The sequence below is a fragment of the Colobus angolensis genome, unplaced genomic scaffold (assembly GCF_000951035.1).
Source record: "Colobus angolensis palliatus isolate OR3802 unplaced genomic scaffold, Cang.pa_1.0 Scaffold6, whole genome shotgun sequence".
NCBI lineage: Eukaryota > Metazoa > Chordata > Mammalia > Primates > Cercopithecidae > Colobus > Colobus angolensis.
In genome coordinates this window covers 3672295-3696459 of record NW_012119598.1, presented here as the reverse complement: position 1 = coordinate 3696459, position 24165 = coordinate 3672295, and the positions used below count along the sequence as shown (strand labels likewise).

The 24165-nt window shown below is 52.3% G+C and overlaps 1 protein-coding gene across 3 annotated transcripts in view; it reads left to right on the top strand.

Annotated features, from left to right (window-relative positions):
• The window catches only part of SLC22A23 (solute carrier family 22, member 23), a 192385-nt gene that overhangs the window by 161971 nt on the left and 6249 nt on the right, over nucleotides 1-24165 (top strand). For 2 of the 3 annotated variants that reach the window (XM_011962614.1, XM_011962615.1), the window contains 5 exons: nucleotides 1630-1757; nucleotides 10272-10374; nucleotides 11490-11722; nucleotides 13446-13478; nucleotides 14533-14656. In XM_011962614.1, the coding sequence (XP_011818004.1) occupies nucleotides 1630-1757; nucleotides 10272-10374; nucleotides 11490-11722; nucleotides 13446-13478; nucleotides 14533-14656 (621 nt within the window). Of the gene's footprint in view, nucleotides 1-1629; nucleotides 1758-10271; nucleotides 10375-11489; nucleotides 11723-13445; nucleotides 13479-14532; nucleotides 15024-24165 lie in introns of those variants that run through there. The other variant, XM_011962613.1, reaches the window with a different exon arrangement.

Below are 24165 nucleotides of genomic sequence, written 5' to 3'. Positions count from 1 at the left end.
CAGCTCACTGCAAGCTCCGCCTCCCGGGTTTATGCCATTCTCCTGCCTCAGCCTCCCGAGTAGCTGGGACTACAGGCGCCCGCCACCTCACCTGGCTAGTTTTTTTGCATTTTTTAGTAGAGACGGGGTTTCACCGTGTTAGCCAGGATGGTCTCGATCTTCTGACCTCGTGATCCGCCCGTCTTGGCCTCCCAAAGTTCTGGCATTACAGGCTTGAGCCACCGTGCCTGGCCACAATAACTTCTTACCAGCATCCGTCGTGACTTTCCTGACACAATTTTAACTAAAATTAAATGAAGTGATAACTAGAACACTGAGGGCTATAAGAAGCTAGGACTGTCATCTTGAGCTTTGATTTCTACTTTTTGTCTCTCCCAGTCAAGGGTCAGCTGCCTGTTTTGCAATAAAGTATTATTAGCCCATAGCCACACCCACTACCATACATCCACTCTCAGGCCACAAGGCCAAGATGAGGAGAGACCATTTCACCCTCAAAGTCTAAAATACTGATGACTTGGACTTTTGCAGAGATAGTATGCCAGCTACTGCTCCGTGCAGTCACGGTGTTCTCTGAGCAGCTTGTAAATATTGTCATAAATGTAAATTTATAAAATTAATTGATAATAAAATGCTGGGTTTTTTGTATTGGGGCGCCTCACAAGATTCCATCTTTAAAAAAAAATAGATTCTGTTGCTTTGGTAAAACTTGAAAACCACTATGTTGTGGCATCGTCTGAGGGCAAAGTGACATGCAGTTAGCAGTAACATGTGAATAGCTCTGAAGGAAAACCCTGGGAGACTGAGCCTTCATGTTCCACAACTGAAAATAACTGCAGGTTGGTCATATTTGGAAGTAATTTTTTAAACGTAAAATCATTCTATTACTATTTATTGTGACAAAATACAACAAAAGCAGCAGCCTTCCGTAAGTTGTTTTTCCATGCTTTACTTTGAAAGGTATACACTGATTTCTTGACACAACTAGTAGCATGTTGTTCCTATCTGCTACTCTGTTACATTGTTTAAATTATTTTTTATTTTTGTAATTGACACATAGTAATTGTACATATTCATGGGGTGCACAGTGATGGTGCAATGCGTAGAATGTAAAATGATCAGATCGGGGTAATTATCGTGCCCATCATCGCAAATACCACTTTTTCGTGTTGGGAACATTGAACATCCTCCTTCCAGCTATGTGAAACTGTATATTATTAGTAACTATGGTCATCCTACAGTGGCATAGAACATTAGAACTTGTCCCTCCTACCTAGCTATAATTTTGTATCCTTCAACCAACCTCTCCCTGTCCCATTTCCCCTGACCTTTCCCAGCCTCTAGTATCCTCTGTTCTACTTTTTACTTCTAGGAGATCACCTTTTTTAAGCTTCCGTATGTGGGTGAGAACATGTGCTTTTTAACTTTTGTTAAGGTCTCGATTTTTACACTTTGGGAAAGAAAATTGGGAATGTTTTAGTGCCCAGGGTTTCATCTCCCCCGATAAGGCTGATGCCCAGCTGGAGACTGACCGCCACCTGCCTGGGAAGCTCCCGGGCCACACCTAAGCCACGCTTCCCAGTGCCGTGCAGAATCGGAAAACATTCACCGATCTCCTTTGTGTCTTTAAAGGATATTCCCCGAGTCCCTCCGGTGGCTGATGGCCACCCAGCAGTTTGAGTCTGCAAAGAGGCTGATCCTCCACTTCACACAGAAGAATCGCATGAACCCTGAGGGCGACATCAAGGGTGTGATGCCAGGTGAGGACACCGCCGGCTGGCCAGGGCGGGGGCTCAGAGAGGCTCCACGGGGCAGGTCCCTGGCACCTGGGCAGGTTTTGTTGCTCAAACAACTGTTTTAACCAGCTGTGCAATTCTTCTCTGACCTTTTGGCCTGCACAAGGGCAGTGTAGCAGCCTTGACATTCTCTCCACTTTCTAGGTGTTGTTTCTTTCATGATCAAGTCCAGCACGCTCTAGATCTCCTCCTCTCCTGCCTAAATCCAGAAGCGAGCCGTGAGCCCAGTATACACTGTTCAAGGGAATATCTGACTGTCTGGCCCATAGCCTGCCAGGTCTAAACACTGCCAGAGCGCTGGCTCAGGGCGTAGATGGCCCCCATGACCTCACCTTTCCTAAGCATGACCTTCAAAGAGCCACCATTGTCTTTACCTGGCCATGACCTATTTGTTGGGCAGCTGAAGACAGGAAAGGTGAAATGTTTTTGGATAGTCGTTCAGATCCATAGAATTCCTGTGTGTCAGGAGCGTTACCACAGCCAGGTGGGGGTTCTCAACCTGAGGATCCACGTTTCACCAGGAGGTTGTTAAAATCCAGATTCCTGGGCCTCTACCTGGAACCCAGAGATTCTGACCTATTTGATTTGGGATAAGCCCTGAGAACTTGCATTTCTAATAAGCACTAGAAGAGATGCTGACGCAAGTGGTAGACGGATCTCCATTTGAAGGTCACGGGTGGGCTCCATGCTCTAACTCACTGCCCTCACTGAAGACCTGGGATAGACAGTTGTTATACAATTCCCTGGGAAAATAACCTCCAGGCCATCGTCCAAGAGAGAATGTGCTCATTTTCCCCCACGACCAGAAATGCTTGTGATGATGATTCAGTCATTGAATCAACAGGTGTTTACTAAATGCCTGCTGTGTTTCAGGCACTGTTCTAGAGCAGAGAAGACACAGGCAAAGCCTTGCTCTCATGGAGCTTGCAGGCAGGTGGGGCACGCAGACAGGGAGTTACGTGTGCATACATCAGGAGGAATGAAACAGCAGGGCCGGGGGATAGAGGGTGGCAGGGAGGGACTACAGTCAGAGTGGCTGCGGAAGCTTTGCTCTAAGGACACAGGTACAGGGACCTGAGTGAGGAGGGAGAATGTGCCCTGCAGGTATCCATTTACGGCGGGAAGGGATCCACAGGAACCCCAAATCCGAGAAGCCCTTGGTGCCTGGACAGGCCTCTCGTTAGACTCCCAATCCAGAAGATCGGGGACGCTAGGTCACTAGAAGCTCCTTGGTGCTGCCGTAGCTCAGCCAGGATGTCGTCCTCTGCCTTGACTTGTGCAGTGACCTGAGAGTCAGTACACCCAGGCTGGACCACGTACTGGGCGGGGCGGGGCCTACCCAGGGACGCCTGAAGCTTTTGCTTCGCTGGACCAAAGAAGGATGTTTGCCAGGTCTGGTTGACATGAAGGGTGCTGAGTGTTGGTGCATCTGTGGTCCCTTTTTAATCTAGGGACAGTGATGAGAAGCGAGATGACACTCACATGGCACTTACATGTCAGCTACTTTTCTAAGTGATTTGCAAATATTAATTCATATTTAATATTTAGTCCCAAGCACTCCACGTGTGTTATTCCTCCGTGACAGCCTATGAGAAAGGCACTATAATTAGCCCCATTTGCCAATGAGGAAACGAGAGCACAGAGAGGCTGAGTAGCTTCCAGAAGTCACACAGCTGCTGAGAAGCTGAGCGAGGATTTGACCTGCAAAGTCCAGCAGGGGTGGCTTTGCCATGCTGCTGTAACATGAGGGAGAGCTCCGGGTAGATACAAACTTCCCTGCGCTGAGCAGCGAGTACTCAGTCGGGGTTTCTGCAGCGGGGCCGTGCTTGCTCGTTTTGGACGGTCCAGATGGCCTTCCCAGACGTCCCCAGACCTCACTCGTTAGCAGGCTAACGCTCTTAGGCTTACAGTACAATTTGTTTGTGGCATTTCCCTAATGAAGCCATCACACTCCGCTTCTCTCACGTTAAAATATTGTCTGGGAATAGCTTGTTTTCTCAATCCTAATTACACTGATTCATTTCCCTCCTATATTTGGAAAGTGGTATTAGATCCTTTTTAAAAATTTATTTCTTTGCTCATGAGTTTTGCTGGTCCTTGTTTCCGTTCCAGAGTCCCAGGCAGGAGGCTGGGTGAGAGGTAGTTGGTGACATGTGACTTAACAAAGAGGAGAGAGGCTTCGCCTCCATGGGGAGCGGACCTCAGGCGGTCGCTCTGCCCCGCAGCCCTTCACAGCAGCCTCCGCTCTCTGCCACCCCCGGCTGTCAGAGGTGTTGATGGCAGCACGATGGCAGCACGATGGCAGGGCTGCTGAGTGCTGGGGGAAGGCAGCGTGTCCTTCAGCTGCTACGTCTCCCACTTCCAGCTTCCTCCACCCAGACTCAGTTTTCTGCATGAAATCTTCCTCCCATCACCTCATCTAATCCCACAGCCAACACCTGCTCCGAGCCTCGTGTCTGTCACCCTCTTGTGCCCTGGCCGACTGGCTGGGCTCCCAGCTTTGTTCCATCCTCCCTGCCACCAGGTCACACATGATCTGATCACATCACCACTGGCTTTAAGCCTCTCCAGTGCCTCCCAGTGCGTTTCGGGTAGACCTGAGGTCCTCCAGGTCACTGTAGAGGCCCTCTCTGATCTCTGCCTCCAGCCGCCTCACACCCTGGCCTTCATTTGGCTCCCAGGACACACCACCATCTTCCTCTCCTCAGGACCCTCCCCGTGCACACTCCCTGTCCTCTCAGCTCCCACTCTTGGCCAGCTCCTCAGAGACCAAGTCAGCCCTCCGGTTATTCACTGTTAGAGCTTCAGCACTTCTCCCCGCTTCCCCTCATCCCAGCTATGACGAGTAATTGCAGGGTTCCTTATTAATGCCTGTCACCCCTGCAGAGCAGCAAGGCCAGGCAAGGCAGGGCCTCTGTCTGTAGAACCAGACACTTCTGTACCCCCAGCAGCAGCCCAGCCGAAGGCCTGACGCGTAGCAGGCGTGCCATGAATATTTATGGGCTAAACGCACCCAGGACTCCTGTAGTAAGGAAGGGTTAGGACTGTAGTTGCATTGCCTCTGGGTAGGTGAACGTCTCGGGCCTGGCTGGAGGTATATGTAGGGGTCCAGCTGGGCTGCTCGCTGCCCCGTCAGTACATCCTAACCTTGGATTTATGCCAGGGGAAAACCTGATGTTCCCAAATTTCTTGTTTCCTTTTCTCTTTTAAAGCTGTCCTTGGTTTATCTTCTAGCAAGTCTGATGTTCTCAGTGGCCCGTGCAGCTGAGTTACTTTAGATAAGTGGGTGTGTTCCTGAGCATCAATCTCTCAATGTCAGTCCTGCAACCTTCATATCACATAACGTGCCCAAGTGCTGACAGCACTCCTGTGTCATAATTCCTGAGGTTTCCAGCATTTCTAGCAGGAGTAAAAGGCCCGCTGGTTCCCAATGTGGCTGTGTGGCCAGCAGCCTAGTGCAGAAATGAGACCCAGGATGAGTGCCACACACGAGACTGTGCCTTCAGTTCTGCAGGCTGAGCATCCCTTATCCAGAATGCTTGGGACCAGAAGTGTTTCGGGGATTGGATGTTTTGGGATTTGGGGATATTTGTATTATACTTACGGGTTGAGCTTTCTAAATCCAAAAATCCCAAATCTAAATGCTCCAGTGAGCATTTCCTTTGAGAATCATGTGAGTGCTCAAAAGATTCTCAATTTGGCCGGGCGCGGTGGCTCAAGCCTGTAATCCCAGCACTTTGGGAGGCCGAGACGGGCGGATCACAAGGTCAGGAGATCAAGACCATCCTGGCTAACACGGTGAAACCCCGTCTCTACTAAAAATACAAAAAACTAGCCGGGCGAGGTGGCGGGCGCCTGTAGTCCCAGCTACTCGGGAGGCTGAGGCAGGAGAATGGCGTAAACCCGGGAGGCGGAGCTTGCAGTGAGCTGAGATCCGGCCACTGCACTCCAGCCTGGGCGACAGAGCAAGACTCCGTCTCAAAAAAAAAAAAAAAAAAAAAAAAGATTCTCAATTTTAGAGCATTTCAGGCTTCAGATGTTGGGATGTAGAATGCTCAGCTGGTGGTAAGATAAGCAAAAAGTCACTGGACAGCAACTGCCAGGCATAGAAGGAAGCACTTCATGTGCATGTCATCTGCACCTGAGCTTCACAAGGGAGAGGAGCCATTCTCCTGCTTTACAGGAACAGAATGGGTCCAAAGAGGCTGAGCACTGGGGAACAGTAACTCCACGATCCCTCTCACTGCCAGGCTAGCCCCAGGGGAAGGACAGCAAATGTGCTCCTATCTTCTCTCCTTGTGGGGAGCCACGTGCAGGGTGCAGGCATCCTCCGTCCTCAGCATCAGTCCTCTCTGGGCAGCCTCACACCTTACCCCCGAGAAGCCAACCTGCCCAGCATTGCCAGGATGCACGGCTGAGTCTGTGTGATCCGAGCGTCCCCATCTCAGCCCCGTGTGGGGCTGCCCGCTGCCCTCAGCAATGACAGAGCTTGGCTTTTGTCCTGGCCTGCCTCACTCTGCCTTAACAACCTGTTCAGATCCTGAGATGACAAGAGGGCGGATGCGTCAGGCCACCTTCACGTTCCACACTAGGCACCGTGCCCAAGTCACACCACCTGTAAGTGACGAAAGCAAGATCTGACCCCAGGCAGGCTGCGCAGGGCCCTCGCTCTGCAGACGACCCCCACGGCTCACTCAGAGGGCTCGGGTTAGGTGGAGCCCGTGTCTGGGCAGACGAGGACAGATGACAGAGGTCGGCGGTGCCAGGTTGGTTGCTGAAGGCTTGGCTAGACGTTGAAGACTGTGCTGTCTGAGGTGACTTTGTGATGAGATTCCTATGGACGCTTATCTTCCACTTGCTTTCAAGGGACATTTATTCAAGCGGCCAAGTGGCGCCATCTCAATCCGTCCCGGAGGGGAGAAGGGCTGCGTGGAAGAGGCAGCGGCTGCTTTTTCTACTTCCCAACACGGGCGTGGGGCTCAGAGCTGCCTCCTTGGAGCGTTTAGTGTGCTTTTTTAATGACTCTTGTGGCAGAGATGGCAGCATCCCTTCTTCCCCTTCCTTTTCTCTTTTTCTCCTCCTCCTGCTCCTTGTCCTCCTCCTTTTTCTTTTCTTGCTTTCTGTCTCTATAACTCATGCTTTTCCAGTTTCACCCCTAACGCACTAGCATTGTCCACTAGGATGACAACAAAGCCGGTTTATCTCACACCCCCACGCAAGCCAATTCCGGTTCTCCTCTGCGTGTTTTCCCTGCTCCTCCCAAGCCTCATCTTGGGCAAGGGACCACTGCCTCCTCTGCTGTCCTCGGAGGCCTGATTTACCTCTCACACCAGATGGCCAAATGTGGAGAGGCCGTGCCCTCCTCCCAGCGAGTCAGCAGATCATCAGGGCCTCCTTTTCCTTCCTCTGTTGGTGAAGAGAAGGTGGGAGATGTTGGGTTCACTGAGACCGGGGCAGGAGGACACGTGCTCCCCGAGTGCTCCCGGAGGCCGCACCGAGTTCTCCCATCCGGCCAGGCAGCACTTGGTCCTGCTTCACAGGTGAGCAGCTGGGCTCAGAGCAAGGACAGCGTAGCTTTTCCAAGGAGCCAGCCAGAAGTGCAGAAGCTGGGTTCCTGCCTGGGATCATCGGGCCCCTCACAGCACCCAGACCTCAGTCCCGACTACACGAGGATCCGTGAAAATGCGGAGGCACTGGGGCTGCAGGGTAGAGTTGGACACCAAAATTCAGTAGGCTCGACATGGGTTTTGGTTGGAAAATTTTCTGATAGCTCTAAGTTGAGCAGACCGATGTGTCCTCCTCCTCCTCTGTCTCGAGGAGCGCACGGGAGCCAGGTGCCAGTGCCCCACAACCTGGCCGGGCTCCCTGTTGCCCATTCATTGCCATGTGTGAGGAGTTCAGAGAAGTCCCTGGATGTCCATCTGATATCTGGACAGACAAAAAGGCCTCTTGGATTCAGCTACTAGGGAGGGTGTTAGAGCCGTCCGAAGTGTCCTATAACATAGAGCTTGTGGATTTGGGGCCCAGAAGAACAGACGATGCTGCAGAAGCTTCATGTTGACAGGCTGGTGATGTGAGTAACTGGTAGTAAGATAAGCAAAAAGTCACTGGACAGTGACTCTGCCAGGCATGGGGGGAAGCACTTCATGTGCTTCCTGACAACATATCAATAGCCCTGGAAAGGTTAATCTAATTCCACTTAGAAGAATTCAGTTACCTCTGCAGACTACAGTCAATTTTTTAGACTGGGTTCTAGGTTTAATTTTATTTAAAAAGCTCAGGTCATAATGCAATTGTTATTGCTTCTTTAACATCATACTTCATAAACAAGAACGTATCAGGAGTTCAGTTTGGGGTATATATTTTTTAAACTTTAAACTTACATGGACTTGCTAATGGACATTTAAATTTTCTTCTTGGAAGTCTTCCATGGTGATAAAACGTAGCTGTTAGAGTTGGTTTCTGATGAGGTCTATAATAGCAAAGATACTCAGATCATCGGATCCAAGGTTTTCTGTTAACCATGATATTTTCAAGCTCTTTACAAAATTAGTTTTTTTAACCGTGGAGAAACTGTGCCTGTAGTCAAAGTAGCCCATTTTTGCTAAGGAAAAATAATGGTCAGGAGACCTTGGGAGCTGAGAGGGTCCGTGGACCAGCAGCTGAAATGCCGGCCCTGTGGGCTTGCATACAGACCTCAATCTTTGCACCTAAGTATGGGAAGGAAGAAAGTTCTGGAAACTCAGCAGACATGATATCCCCTCAGACAAGGGAAAGGTTTCTCCTTCTGCCTTCTGTGCCCTGGCTGGTGACACTGAGTTCAAAAACAATGTTTGAATAAAAAGTTCCTAAATCCCTAGGATTTAGCAACACATTTTTTCTTTAAACTATAACGAAGGAGCTTTGTGACTCTCCTGCCGCTGGATGGCAGGAAGGAGGTGGAAGAGGAAGGTTGAACTTGAGCCGTCTAGGGTTCAGAGTGGCCCTCGGAAGCACAGGGCCAGGGTCCTGGAGACACAGCCCCTGAGGGAGCCGGAGGGTTCCTCCAGAGGCAACTCCCAGCACTGAAGCCTTCCTCGGTAGACAGAGGCCTCCCCATCTCCACCGCTTTTCTTATTTTATAAATATATTATTCGGGGATAATTTTAGATGCACAGGAAAGCTGCTGAGATAGTACAGAATCTCCGTATACCCCTCACTCAGCTTCCCCGGTTGCGAATGTCTGATATTGTCATGATACTATCGTCAAAACTAAGAAAGTGACATTGAAACACTGCTGTTCACCAAACCCCAGCCTTTATCTGGTGCCTCCCGTCATGCTTTCCCTGAAGTCTCCTCCCGCCCTGGGATGCCGCCCAGGACTGCGTCTCACTCTCCCCTCTCCCTAGTCTCCTGGTCTGACAGCTGCTCAGGCTTTCTTGTTTCTCGTGACCTTGACAGTCTTGAAGAGTCCTGGTTCCCCTCCGCTTTGGGAAGTCTCCTTTTCCTTTTTCAGCTCCCCAGTAGGGGATGATTCCATGAAGACATGCCAGGCTAGGAAGGCAGAGAGGCAACAGAAGGCTGCGAGTGGCATTCCTGCTCCCAGACGTGCAGGCGGACAGCTCCTGGAGGCCGGTGCCTCTGCTGCCTTCTGAATCTTCCCTGTAAATTGCCAAATCGACACCAGCACCCCTGCAGACCCCTGTAGCACTGCGCTGGGGGACCCCCTTCAGAGGAGCTCTCAGAGCTGCTGGGGCCGCACAAGAAACCCAGTCTCATGACTTTACAGTTGCTCACATCCCTTGGAGCCAAAACATTGTCCAGCTCCCAAGGACTTCCATTAACTAAAACGTGCACACGTATACATATGCGTATGAATGTGTGCGTGTATGCGTGTATACACATACATGCAGATGTATTCACTTCTGTGTTTGTCTTTCAAAGATTCGTATGTCCTAAGGGCAGTTTCAGCAGAAGTAGCTACAGCCATGGTAAGTTCCACCCCACAAGGCTAAGGAGCGTATCTGCATGTGGCCTTCCCAGTCTCCCAGCCGGGGGTGACACAGGCAGATGCAGAGTGTACGGAAAAGAACTGCTTGTTTAGATTTGCCCAGGGCCTAATGAGTGCCTCAGTAACCTAGAATATCATCGCTGAGCTCTGTCCTCAGACAAAAGTGAACTGAGTCGACACTGTTTGTTGATTTGTGTGTACTCTGCCTGGTTCCACAAAAAGGGTTTGTGAAGGAAACTTCTGCTGATGGTGCACCTTGGTGCCCTCTCAGACACCCGAGGGAAACCGGAACTGCAGAGCTGGAGTCTGCTGAGTGCCTTTCTATCCTGGAAACCTAGACCCTATCCACTGGCAAAGGAAAAAAAAAAAAAAAGCCTTTCTCTCCCTTCTGTGGTGCCCAAACTGGGGAACCAGGACTGTGCCTGCAGCTGCTGTCCCATCCTCCATGGGCGGCCTGCCCAGGGCTCACAGCATCTGTTTCTTTGCAGAGCTGGAGAAGGAGCTTTCCCGGAGGCCCAAGAAGGTCTGCATCGTGAAGGTGGTGGGGACACGGAACCTGTGGAAGAACATTGTGGTCCTGTGTGTGAACTCGTGAGTCAGAGAGGACAAGTGCCAGCCGGGTGGGAGGGGGCCAGGGAAGAAGGCGGGCAGCGGTGAAGCCCAGGGCCCTACTCCCCACCCCACTGAACTTGGAATCCTAAGGGTGTGTGTGAAAAGTGACACGGGCTAGAAGATAGTGGCCTCCCCCTCCCGGAAGCTTCAAGCAGCCGGTGCCCCCAGCCCAGGCGTGTAAATCCTGTGAGCAGAGCCTCCCCACCACGTGCCCATGAGGTCCAGGGAACCAAGATGCACATGAACGTACCTCCTCAGGGGCACAGTGGGGGCCGCTACAAGGCTGGGACTTCTGGGCCCTGTCTCGGGACAGGGGATTTGAGACCCATGAGGCCTTGGCTGCAAAGTGGCCGTGGCCCCTGTCTGTAGCCGGCCCCGCCCTTCCTGAACCTGCAGCCAGCCTGGCCAGAGGCGTCAGGATGGCCACAGCAGGAGGCAGGTAGGCCTGAGCCAGGCCAGTGAGCCCAGACCTCCTCCCAGGGCCCTCAGCGGCCCTGGTGACCCCGCCTGCTGGGTCCTGCAGGGGCTGGGGGCATCATTCACGCAGCTTCTTCGCAGCCCAGTCCCTGGGCTTGGTGTGTACCTAGAAGGTCACTCCTGTCTTGACTGACAGCTCAGTGGCCCTGACTGCACAAGGCGGTCCCTTGTTCAGGGTCAGAGATCACCAAGGTGGCGGAGAGGAGGGATTCCACTCATTTGGGTTAGGGGTCATCTGGGATGTGGCACTCATTTGTGAAGGGTCTCGAGCTGCCACAGGTAAAGACGGAGGCCCAGGGTGAGGGCTCGGGGCCAGGGTGACCGCTCAGGGTGAGGGCTCAGGGTGACCGCTCTTGTGCCCACACCTGTCTACTGAAGCCGCGGCAGAGGAGCATGAGCGTGGACCCCCACCAGGAGAAGCATTCCATATTTCTCTCACGTCTCCTCTTTTGCATTTGCTCTGTAATCTGCTCGTGGTTCGGTCATGGCGGGCTTTTCTATGACACATTGTATTGCTTCTTCATCTCCTGGTCACCTGACACCATGAGCTCCCGGGAAAACGGCACAGCCCTGGCGTGGGGGCAGCCTGCCCACCGCCGCTCGGTATGTCTCCACAGGCTGACAGGGTACGGGATCCACCACTGCTTTGCCAGGAGCATGATGGGCCACGAGGTGAAGGTGCCCCTCCTGGAGAACTTCTACGCTGACTACTACACCACGGCCAGCATCGCGCTGGTGTCCTGCCTGGCCATGTGCGTGGTGGTCCGGTTCCTCGGGCGCAGGGGAGGCCTGCTGCTCTTCATGATCCTCACCGCCCTGGCCTCGCTCCTGCAGCTCGGCCTCCTCAACCGTGAGTGGGCCGGGGAGGCGGGCTGGGTGCAGGGAGGGGGGCTGGCAGACCCCCAAGGGCATTTGAAAGGGCTGGGTAAGCCTCCAGCGGCCACTCTGCAATCTACCGCTGGAAGGAGCTGCTTTGGGGAGGACAGAGCTTCCGTGAGAGCACCTGTGGAGCCCGCCTCGGAGGGCCCTGGGCCTTCCCTCCCCCTGCCCCAGCCCAGGCTGCACCATGATTCCGGCCGAGTCCTGGTGGCCGGGTCTTCACTAATGGGGCAGACTGCTTCTGTGTGTCACAAAGAAGAACAAAGGATTGTTTCTTTCTAGTGACATGAAGGGGAAATACATCTGTTTTGTCACTCTCACATTAGGGCCCTGCTTGTCAGCAGATGTTCCCGAGTTCATCAGCTTCTCTTTGGACCAAAGAATTTCTCAGTAAAGGTTAAAAATAATCAGGCCAGATTTGGTGCCTCACGTCTGTAATCCCAGCACTTTGGGAGACCGAGGCAGGCGGATCACAAGGTCAGGAGTTCAAACCAGCCTGGCCAATATGGTGAAACCCCATCTCTACTAAAAATACAAAAAATAATTAGCTGGGCTTGGTGGCACATGCCTGTAGTCCCAGCTACTCGGGAGGCTGAGGCAGAAGAATCACTTGAACCCGGGAGGCAGAGGTTGCAGTAAGCTGAGATTGCACCACTGCACTCCAGCCTGGGTGACAGAGCAAGACTCTGTCTCAAAAAAATAATAATAATAATCTAAGGCAAAGCTAGAGAGTCGGTCTGGCCCCTCCAGCAAGCTCTGTATAGCTGCTCACCAACAGATACCCCCGTGTGTGGACAAACCACCACAGCACCTCCGTGGCCGGCCCAGGGCGTGACATGAACAGGCAGGGCCGCTGAACCTCCTCTCCCGCCCTGGCACGGTCCTCCTGGGACAGGCTCGGGACACTGTGGGAACATGGACCCCACAGAGCTCCCCTGCCTTTACAAGGAAAATGAACGCAGGCTCTCAGAACTAGACGCCAGGGCTGTCCACCACCCCCAGATCAGAGTGGCCTTGTCGTGCAGCCTGGGTTAGAGATGGCTCACTTCCAACTCAGGAGCGGCTTTCTAGCTTGGACAGTTCCTATGCAATCTATACCTTGCTGGGAGACTGCTGGTAGGCTTAGCTAATGGAATACGCACGTGGTGCCTGTCTCCCTCCGTCCCCGTTCCCCAGCTGGCCTTCCAGGGAGCCTCTGCCCTGCTCACACAGTTGGGACGGAAGTGGCAGAGTGGTGAGGTGTTGCCGTGCCCCTTTGGCCCTGAGCAGGAATGCACAGGAGCCCCAAGTGAACACCAGGCGGCCGTGAGGAGCAGAGCTGGGGCCAGCAGGGGTGCCCCCACGGTGCCTGATGCTGCTTGAGTGCAGGCCGCAGTGACCTGTGGGTGACTTTATATGCAAGGAAGCTCACCCTTTGCACCTGCTAGGGTCTCGCTGTGAAGGTTCCGTTTTCTCCCCAGGCTCTGAGGTCAGCGGGATCTTACCCCTGTCTTCCTCACAAAAAGATCTGTGTTTAGTGCAGTATGAACTCCACTGCCCTGGCAGCCAGCGCCATCCCAGAAACGGAAGGGAGTTTGCTTGAACCAAGTCACATGGGAACACACTGGGCTAATTCCACACCTAACGTGCTCTCTCCTCTCTTCTCACCTGCTTTGCCCTTGTCTGTGTGGGTGCGATCACGTCCGCCGGCCCAGTGATTGGAAAGTACAGCCAGCACCCAGACTCAGGTGAGTCCCAAGCGCGTGGGCGGTGCTTCCTCGTCTTGTATTACATCTAAACGGGCGTTTTCTCCAAGACTCACGGACCTGTGGTTTCCATTTCCTCTCTTTCTCCCCCTTGCCCTCCAAGAACTGCAGCTGAAGTTGGCCGTAGGTTGGACACTATATGGATACATTTGTATTCTCTCTCTTGGCTCTAGAAAGAGCGACTGGTGCTTCCCTGTTTCTGTGCTGCTTGGCACGCATGCCCCGCCCCTTCCCCTGGCACCAGGCTCAGCACAGGCCCTGGCCCGGCGCCAGCTTGCTTTGTCTTATGGACAGCATCTGGGTGGGGAAGCAAGCCCGGGAGTGCTGGGGCCCGGCCGTCTGTGCTGCCACGGGAAGCCGCTGCCCCCCTTTGGCCCATGTAAGCTTGCTGCCCTCCAGCTCTGGGGACAGCAGAGTGCCGCCCTGCACCTTGAAGCTGCTGCTGCACCCGCCTGGCCTGCCCCAGCCCTCGCCCGTGTCCCTGGGGAGCGCTTGCCCTCTCTGCAGCCTTGGGGGAGCTGAGCTGAGCCCCAGCTGTATGGCCCTGACAGCATGTCCGTGCACGGTGCCAGACACAGTCCTGTGCAAGGTCGGTCTCCAGTGCCATTTACGAGGGCTTTGATGGGTTGAACACTTTCCTTCTGGGCCCATAAATTCTATGGCTTGAGTTTTTGTTTCCTTAACCCTGACTGAAACAAACGTAGGCCAGGGCAGAGGGGTGTTGCTGTGGCACCGGGAACACGCCAGCCTGCCCTCCCACCAGGCATGGCTCGCGGCTGAGGAATGCCAATAGAGGCCGCCATGAGGTCCAGCATGCTTGATGCACAGGGACTCACAGGAGCCCCACAAAACCTACTGCGGGGGCTCTGGGCGTCTAGTCCTTGAGGGGCTTGGTTCCCAGAGGGAACTGCGCACCCATCCATGCCGCACGCTGGGCACTGGGGAGGAGCCGTGCCGTGCAGCCCCGGGCCTCCCTCCCACCCTGGCCTGGCTTTCTGTCTTCCCTCACCATCCCCTTCTTCTGACCCTCCCCCAGGGATGAGTGACAGCGTCAAGGACAAATTTTCCATCGCGTTTTCCATCGTGGGCATGTTTGCCTCCCATGCAGTGGGGAGCCTCAGCGTGTTCTTCTGTGCAGAAATCACCCCGACGGTGATAAGGTGCGTAATGGGAGACACCCCGGGGAACGCCGGCTTCTCGGGACTCAAAGACGAGTCCCTGGCTCCAGGCTGGGATGAACCAGCATCGGCTCTGTCTCTGGCTCTGGGCACATCGGCTTGGTGGTTCACAGCCGAGGTGGCTGTTGTACCCAACCCCGAGGTGCCCAAGAGTCACAGGAGAACCTGGCCCTGGGGTCCTGTCCAGGCAGCAGCAGGAGGAAGGGGAAACAGGGAGCTACTCTGGGCCCAGGAAATAGGTCAGTGACTGGCAAGGGGGGAATTGCGGATCACTCATGCTGCACTTCCACCAGACCTGTGCTGCCGACTCTGCTAAGAGACCTCACGGCACAGCTACTGCAGAATGTTTTAAAAAGTAGAAACAGCCTCCCCCCCGCCCCCCCACCAAGATGCAGTCTCACTCTTGTTGCCCAGCCTGGAGTGCAATGGCATGATCTTGTCTCACTGCAACCTCCGCCTCCTGGGTTCAGGCGATTCTCCTGCCTCAGCCTCCCGAGTAGCTGGGATTACAGGTGCCCGCCACCACACCCGGCCAATTTTTACATTTTTAGTAGAGACGCAGTTTCACCACGTTGGCCAGGCTGGTCTCGAACTCCTGACCTCAGGTGATCCCCCCACCCCAGCCTCCCAAAGTGCTAGGATTACAGGCATGAGCGACCGTGCCAGGCTGAAAGAGCCTTATTTTATACTGACCTGAGAAGTTGATGTCATGAATCCAAAGAGAGAAAGCCCAGCAAGTGAGATCATTGACTCATGTAAGAAACATGGATGGAGAGCCCGCTGCGTGCCAGGCACTAGGCCCAGAACACACAACCGCACGGTCCTGCCTTCGTGGAGTCTGTGGCCATTTCATACCTCCCTAAAAGGTGTGACTAACTTGTGCTCAGCCACTTTTGTTTCAGTTCAGAAAGTGAGGCTGACCCCTTCCTGGTGCTGCCTCTGTCCCTGGGTGTTCCTGGGTGCTACACACCATTGACTGTTGCCATGCTTGTAGGTGAATAAAAAGGCACGCCTCCACTAAAAGAGCATCACTCAGCTGCAGTCATTTTCCTGCACTGTTTGTGACTTACTGAGGAGCTTATCTTGAGTTATATCACACTGAACTTCTTAAAGGAGTGTCATTAGCATTTCTCATGCATGTGCCTTCATGAAACAGAACTTGAGAGTAAGGCCAATAGTTCAGCCGTGAGTCAAAACCCAGGTGTCCGAACAGTGACACCCTTGGGGAAATCCAGCAGAGGCCACTCCAGGCCAAGGCGGGCTACGTGGAGGCCAATGATTTCAGCCTCTCTGCTGCTGGGGAAGGCTTTGGGAGCAAGTAGGCAAGTCCGTGGACTTTCTTACTTTCCACGTTTCCAGTAGCCGTGCTAACAACAGCATCTTCACATCCGCACTTTGATTCATTGACTTGGATCTGTATCATACAGGCCCAGCCTGACAGCTACTGGGTACCTGGACAGAAATGCCAAGGTATTATTGTATGATTAAGCGCCACAGAACTCATCCTGTCCCTACCTTCTGCATAAGCCACAGGGGAGAGATGAGTCAGGAGCTTATTTAGTGCTTGCAGTTGCAGGATACCTCAGGCAGACCGCAGGCTCACTCCCTGTCTAAAGGGGGGAAGTGAAATTTCCCTCCTTTATCAAAGAACACAGCAAAGGCGAGTCTTTCCACAGACCAGAAGCCACAGTCAGACCTTCCGGGTTCCCAGCTGGTCTCTTGCAGCCTTTGCGTGATTATGCATTTGGTGGGGGGAGGGGTGGCTAGCAGGGACCCCCGCACACTGGCAGTTGGTAGGGATCATTCTTCTCTGTTCGGTAGCTTAGCAAGCTAGACTGAAGGAAATGCTGTATCCTTTTCCTCTGTGATGCAAACCTGGAAAGATTTGGGGATAGAAATTCAACAAACATGTTCTCAGATTCAGCTTGCCTAGATGACAAACTGGAAAAAATATGTGACCCTTGGTGATGTTTTCGTGCCTGCAGAGGATGGAAGGAAATGGAGTCCGAAGGGGGTCCCTGGGCCAGGCTGGGAGAATGTCTAGCGTTCCTGACAAATCCCTCTTCTCGCTGGGAGCCCTTTTCCCCGTGCCATCAGGAGGCCACAGCTCTTTCTTGCAAATGCACTCAGGAACAATTCCCATGGAGGCGCCAGGATGGAAGTGGACTCCCCTGCCATCCCCCACTTCACAGAGAGAAATCCAAGATTAGCCGGGATGGACGGCCTGGGGCCCATGAGCTCCATCTTAGCACAGAACTAGCCTTTCCCTGTGACACTCGACTACAGACAAGCCTTCTGGCAGCGAAGGGTAAGGGGCCAGGATGGACTGACTGCCTGGAAGCAAATAGGAGGTTATGAAATTTACTGCAAAAAGTTCAAAAAATGCTTTTATACTTTTCATACTTGTTCCACAACAAAAAGCAACAAAGGCTTGCAGAAATCTATTGCCCCAAGGATGATAGAGGCCAAGTAAACTAAATATTGTTCCATAAGATTCTGTCCAGACCTCACATTGACAGAACCAGCTACCCGCTCAGGCCCAGGCCAGGGGGTGTTTCTCATCAGCCAGTGCACAGCTCATCAGATTCACTTGTGAGACGTTGGGAGTTGGGTGACTTTGCAAGTGTATCTGACTGTGCCCACCTCCCAGCTTGACAAGGGCAGAAGTGGCCTGGGGTCTTGGGTGGATCTGGAAGCAGCTGCTGGCTGTGCTGCGGCTGATCTTTTCTATCCACTGTCCATCTGGATGCTCCAGGTGGGCTCCGAGGCCTTTGCCCTCACGCGGGGGTCCAGGTGAGAGAGGACGCAGGCGCCGGGGATCATGACACCCGCCTGTTTTCTCCTGCTCTGCCCACTCCGGCGGCCCTGGCCCTTTCTAGGTCATAAGCTGGACGGGCCTCCCTGAGACCCTCCCTGACTGACGACTCCCTGACATCTGTCCTCTGCTTTAATGCTGCCTCAAGAATAGGCACCGGGGGCCAGAATGACCTGGGGTTAAGGGAGCATCAGTGTCTGTTCAACTTCTTTAAAAAGCTGTATCTTAAAGGCCAGGGGTGGTGGCTCACACCTGTAATCCCAGCACTTTTGGGAGGCCGAGGCGAGTGGATCACACGGTCAGGAGATCGAGACCGTCCTGGCTAACATGGTGAAACCCCGTCTCTACGAAAAATACAAAAAATTAGCTGGGTGGGGTGACGGGCACCTGTAGTCCCAGCTACTCAGGAGGCTGAGGCAGGAGAATGGTGTGAACCCGGGAGGCGAGGTTTGCAGTGAGCTGAGATCGTGCCACTGCACTCTAGCCTGGGTGACGGAATAAGACTCCATCTCAAAAAAAAAGTACAAATATTTGCTCATCCTCGACTTCACAGAAATGTAGTCGAGTCACATTAAGTAATATAAAAGAGGAGGTGGAATGGGAGGCTCACCTCCGGTGTTTCAACGCGAGACGGTAACGTTCACATGGCTAACAGCAATTTGAATTTGGAATCCTTAATTCAATGAAGTTTGCCATTTCTAATAAGAAGTCGGCCTGCATATCAGTCTACCTTATTTAGATCCCATTGCTAGTAAAATCAAGATATCCCTTGGATATTACAATTTTGTGCTCCTAAAGCACAAGGAGCCAGTGCGTGCCCTCCGTTCTCTGTCCATAAATCAAGCAGCTCTGACTTGTCAACACGGGCCTATGCTGCCCTCTAGTGATAACCTAGAGAAAAGCAGAAAAGGCACAGGCAGAGCCCACACTTCAGGGGCAGGAAATGAACCCAACATCTGAAAACCAAGGACGTAACAATCTCTTTCTCTAATCTGAGATTTCAAGAGAGAAAAAAAAAACAAAGCCAAAAATGGCATACCAACTTCTGCCACAATTTTTCCTGATCGTACTGAACAATGTCAAGGAATCTTTTTTTTTTTTTTTTTTTTTGAGACGGAGTCTTGCTCTGTTGCCAGGCTGGAGTACAATGGCGTGATCTCGGCTCCCTGCAACCTCCATCTCCCTGCAACCTCCATCTCCCTGGTTCAAGCGATTCTCCTGCCTCAGCCTCCCAAGTAGCTGGGATTACAGGCACTCGCCACCACACCCAGCTAATTTTTGTATTTTTAGTAAAGACGGGGTTTCACCTGTTGGTTACGATGGTCTCAATCTTCTGACCTCATGATCTGCCCATCTCGGCCTCCCAAAGTTCTGGGATTACAGGCATGAGCCACCATGCCCGGCTATGTCAAGGAATCTTTGACAGAAAACCAGATAATTGCTTCCATAGAAAAAAAAAAAAGATATATTCCGTATTCTATATGCATGTGTATATTTGTTGCATATTATGTATACACATATATGTAGACATTTTTCTAATGATCTGCAAATTAAATATATTTCATTTCATTTTATTTGGCACGGTTAACAAGATAGATCAGTATGATGTGGTTCACCAGGCACAATGCAATGCAGTTTGCCCTTTAACAGTGGCCCTGTGCCCACCCCTCCTGGGGGTCTGTACTCTGCACTCCTGTATGTGACTCCCGTGTGAGTAAGGGCAGTCCTCTCGCTGCTTGTCAGTGGTCAGTGCCGTCCACATTTAATGCCGGGAAGGTCAGGCAGAAACCTGGGAGGTTTCCGAGAAAATGATGTCCCCATTAAGATCATGTCCATTATTCCTAGCATCTGATATGCCCTGTGGCTTCCTGAAAGAGCCAGGTCTACCAGAAAGACTTAATTGGCTATTTTAGGTGTTCAGTCTTCATCTTACAGAAGGATTTGATCTTGCTGCTCATTGCAGTGGTCATCTATATTTAACCTGTCCCATTCATCTGGGTGAGCTGACCTTCCTACTCAGGAAGCCAGTGTGATCCGCAAGCATCCAGTATTTATTAAACACAAACAACACATGCCTGTTGATGTCCTAGAAAATAATTCTTGCCCTTGAGGGACTCAGAATTATTTGAGGTGACAGGCACGTGAACACATACTGACAGAAAGATGCAGTGTCTTTGAACGGTGGTCTGGGACCCTCAGCCTGGAAAGAGTGTGAGTATCTGGGAGACATCCCCCAAATTCTTGCTCTTCCTCATCCATATCCCCTATACACTATGAAGCACAGTGGCGTGGCTATTCCTGCAACCCTTTCAGCCTCTCCCCGGGAAGGGCTTTCTAATGTGAAGTGCTGATGACTGTCAGAGCCTGCATGAGAGGTGGCTGTCAATCTCCCTCCGTGGCTAAGGCCGGGGAATCTGTCACTCACAGACTATCTTGGTTTTCTATTGCTGCATAACCAATCGCTCCAGAACAGGGGCCCGAAGCAGCATGCATCCACTGTCTGCTTTCCATGGCTCCAGAGTCTGGGCATGGCCTGGCTGGGTCCTCTGCTCCGGGTCTCTCACAGGCTACCATCAGTGGGTAGGGTCCACCACTAAACCAAGTCAGGCACTGGTAGGCTCTGTTTCCTCGCGGGCTGTGGGGCTGGCAGCCTCAGCTCCTCGCTGGCCGTTGGCCACAGGGACCACAGTCACAAGGCAGCTCACTTCGTCAAAGCTAGCAAGAGTCTGCTAGAATCCGCCTTTTGGAACCTTGTTGTGGAAGGAACGTCTCACTATCCTGGCTGTATTTTATTGCTAAAAAGTAAGTTATCTGTACCTTGTACCTTGAGGCCCAGCACACACTCAAGGCACAAGGGTGGGAATTGCTCGGGCCAGTCTAGAACCCCGACTGTGGGGCTGAGTAGATGCCCAGGTGCCAGCCAGGTCTCAGTGGCTGGGCAGGTGCTGGGGACAGCACATGGAGTGGAGCCTGGTCCTGCCCTGGTGACATCTCGTGTCTATTAGAGACACACAGACATACAACGCACATGTGTCTTTGGGCTACACAAGTGTCCTGAGGATTCAGGGGGAGCACCCAAGAGAGCCTGCTCAGCCTGGACTCAGGAAGGGTGGCGGGGACTGAGGATTCCCAGGGTGTGGACTGGAGCCCCGTGCATCGCGGCTCTAGTGGGGATGCGTGTGCGGCAAGTGCACGGCGGCGGGAAGAGGCGAGGCAGGATTCCCAGGGCCCGGGAAGCAGGAATGGAGGTTCCTGGAAGGCTGAGGTAGGCGGGTGTGAAGCAGCTTGAGGAGGCGGTGTTTGCAGAGCTTGGTGCCTCACTGAGAGGAGGGCCAGGGCGGAGGAGAAGAGTCCCTGTGGCACAGCCCCCCTGCCAACTTTTAGGACTCCATGTCATGCCTGGGGGCTTTAGGCCCATGGGAGAGGCTCATCCTGTTCGCCTCCCAGTTCTTGAACCTCTCCAGCTCTGGTTCCTCCTACACCCAGCTGCCCCCTAGACCCTGCAGGACTTGGGAGGCCCCTCCCCAGCACTCAGTGGATGCCACCATCCCTGGAACCAACCAATCCACAGATCTTCCTGTCCCCATGCTAGTCACATTCGTGCTTTAACCTCCACCACACTTGGACGTTGGAGCTTTTCTCATCCCCATTTTACAGATGCAGACCAAGGCTTCGGGAGGTGAAGCTGGTGGATGGGGGGCCAGGATTCTAGCTCAAGCTCATGGGCTCCAGAACTCCTGCTCCCAGCCACGGCACTCGCACCTTTGTGGCAGCAGAAGTCTGTTCTGTAGCTCACTTTGGGCTGGTCCCTTGTATGTGGGTTTACTCAAGGCTTGGAGGCTAATAGCTGATGCCCCGGTCTTGACAATAATCTAATGGAACAAACATTAACAAAGCCCCTGTACCGGAAGGCAGTACTTCCTCCAGACGTGCACAGACGGTGCCCTACCCAGGTAGCCTGTGGGAGCTCAGCTGAGCCAGCATAGGTGAACCTCACAGCGCGAGCACTGGACAGAGCTGAGGGACCTGGCGCCATGAGTAGTGAGGCTGAAAGGGAGAGGACAGGATGAAGAGGTGGGGCCCCCAGGATCTGTGCATCACCTTGCAGGCAGGAGGGAGCCACTGGAGGACTCTGAGCAGCCAGGTGACATGATTAGCTCTGTGTTCTAGGAAAATTGGTTTGGCAATAGTGAGGAAACAGAGTCCAGGGGGTGCAGAAGATGCAGCAGGGAGGAGCGCAGACCCAGGCGGCCTGGAGTGGACGCCCTGAGGACGTGGTCATGGCTGGACAGGAAGCAGCTGGGAAAGGGAAGAATCCAGCAACTCTTTATCCCCTAGGACTGCAAGCCTGGCAAGGCTGCCCCTGGGCCTGTGGTGGATGCATATCAGTGGACTGCAACCTACAGAGAGGCGGCCATTTCTACATTAGAGGGAGAGAAGGGACAGAGAAGTGTCTTCTATTCTTTTGTTATAAAACAGGACAAATCCCCCAACACACACACACACACACACGCACACACACACACTATCACCATGCTTCCATTGCGTTCTGAGAAAAGGCTCCGAAGCTGCGATTCTTCCTGGGGTTATTAGCATAGACCTGTGTATGTCTGGTTTACGAGGGCCCCCTGGGAACCCTAGGACTCCCATCCTCCCTGCCCAAGTCACCCCTGCCCAAGCCTCCTCCATTCACGTCCCCCCATGTCAACCGAGGTCATCCTGAGAGGGTCTGTGGGAGCAGGCATCGGGTCACAAAGGCAGGGATGCTCTCCGGGTCTGAGCAGCAAAGCCTGAGAAGGCCCCAGCACGAGGGAGCTGCTCCTCGGTGCTGCTCAGTGCCACAGCGGGCAGAGCAGAGCAGAAACCCTGGCCGCAGGTGGCGGGGGAAAGGGGAGTCATGGCTGGTCTCTTAGTTCCTGGAAAGAAGAGGCAAGGCCTGGGCGCCTGCCCAGAACTAAAAGCTTTGGAGATTTGTAGCAGCAGGGAGACCAGCCCCCACAACAGGAAGTTTTGTTGTTTTGAAAAAAAACAAAACAAAAAAAAAACCAGCTTTATTGAGGCATAATCTACAGAACCATAAAATTCTTCCATTTTAAGTAAACAATTCAGTGACTTGGAGTAAATTGACAGCGCCATGCAACCATTGCCACAATGCAGTTAGAGAACATTTCTTTCTCCCCACAAAATCCCCTTGTCCCCCTCTGAAGTCCATCCCTACTCCGAGTCCAAGCTACCACAAATATGCTTTCTGCCTCTACATATTTGCCCTTTTTTTTTTTTTTTTTTTTTTTTTGGAGACAGAGTCTTGCTCTGTCGCCCAGGCTGGAGTGGTGCAATGGCATGTGCTCAGCTCAGTGCAACCTCCACCTCCCAGGTTCAAGCAGTTCTCCTGTCTCAGCCTCCTGAGTAGCTGGGATTACAGGCTCCTGCCATCGCACCCAGCTAATTTTTCTATTTCAGTAGAGATGGAGTTTCACCATGTTGGCCAGGTTGGTCTTGAACTCCTGACCTCAGGTGATCTGCCCACCTCAGCCTCTCAAAGTGCTGGGATTCCAAGCCTTTTTGACTTTTCATATAAATGGATTTATACAATCAGTTAGCATAATGTTTTTGAGTCCACGTTGTAGCACGTGTCAGTACTTCATTCCTTTTTATGGCTGAGTAATATTCTATTTTATATGATGGGCTGCATTTTGTTTTTCTGTTCATCAGTTGATGGCCATTTGTGTGCCGTCAATTTTTTTTTTTTTTTAATAGAGATGGGGTGTTACTGCCTACACTGGTCTCAAATGCCTGGCCTCAAGTGATCCTCCCACCTTGGCCTCCCACAGTGCTGGGATTACAGACATGAGCTGCCGTGTCTGGCCTGCCCATCTTTTTACTGGATTTTCTGTCTTCTTTTTGAGTTGTAAGAGTTGCGTGGTGGCTCATGCCTCGGTCAGGAGACTGAGACCATCCTGGCTAACACGGTGAAACCCCATCTCTACTAAAAATACAAAAAATTAGCCGGGCATGGTAGCATGCGCCTATAGTCCCAGCTACTTGGGGGACTGAGCCAGGAGAATTGCTTGAACCCAGAAGGCGGAGCTTGCAGTGAGCCGAGATGGTGCCACTGCACTCCAGCCTGTGTGACACTCTCAAAAAAAAAGTCTAGTTACAAGTCCTTTATCTGATATATGCTTCACAAATATTTTCTCTCAGTCTGTGGTCCTTTTCTTAAACATGTATCTTTTGAAGGGTAGGAGTTTCTAATCCTAATGAAGTCCTATTGATCAGCTTCAGCTTTTTCTTTTATGGATCCTACTTTTGATGTTATGTGTGAGAAATCTTGGCCTAACACAAGCGCATAAAGCTTTTCTCTCGTTTTCTTCTAGAAGCGTTATAGTTTGAGCTAAGTTAAGCATTTAGATTTTATTATCTACTTTGAGTTCATTTTTTTACATGATGCGAAGGGTCAACATCATTCTTTTGCATGTGAATATCCTGTTGTCCCAGCACCACCTGCTGAAAAAATTATCCCTTCCCCCTCACTGGATTTGCCTCCATCTACAGTCAATGTGAAGGTTAGTTTCTGAACTCCCAGTCCTGTTCCATTGATATATGGAATATTCTGTTCTATTGGAATATTCTGTTCTATATGGAATACTCTGTTCTAATATGGATATATTCTGTTCTA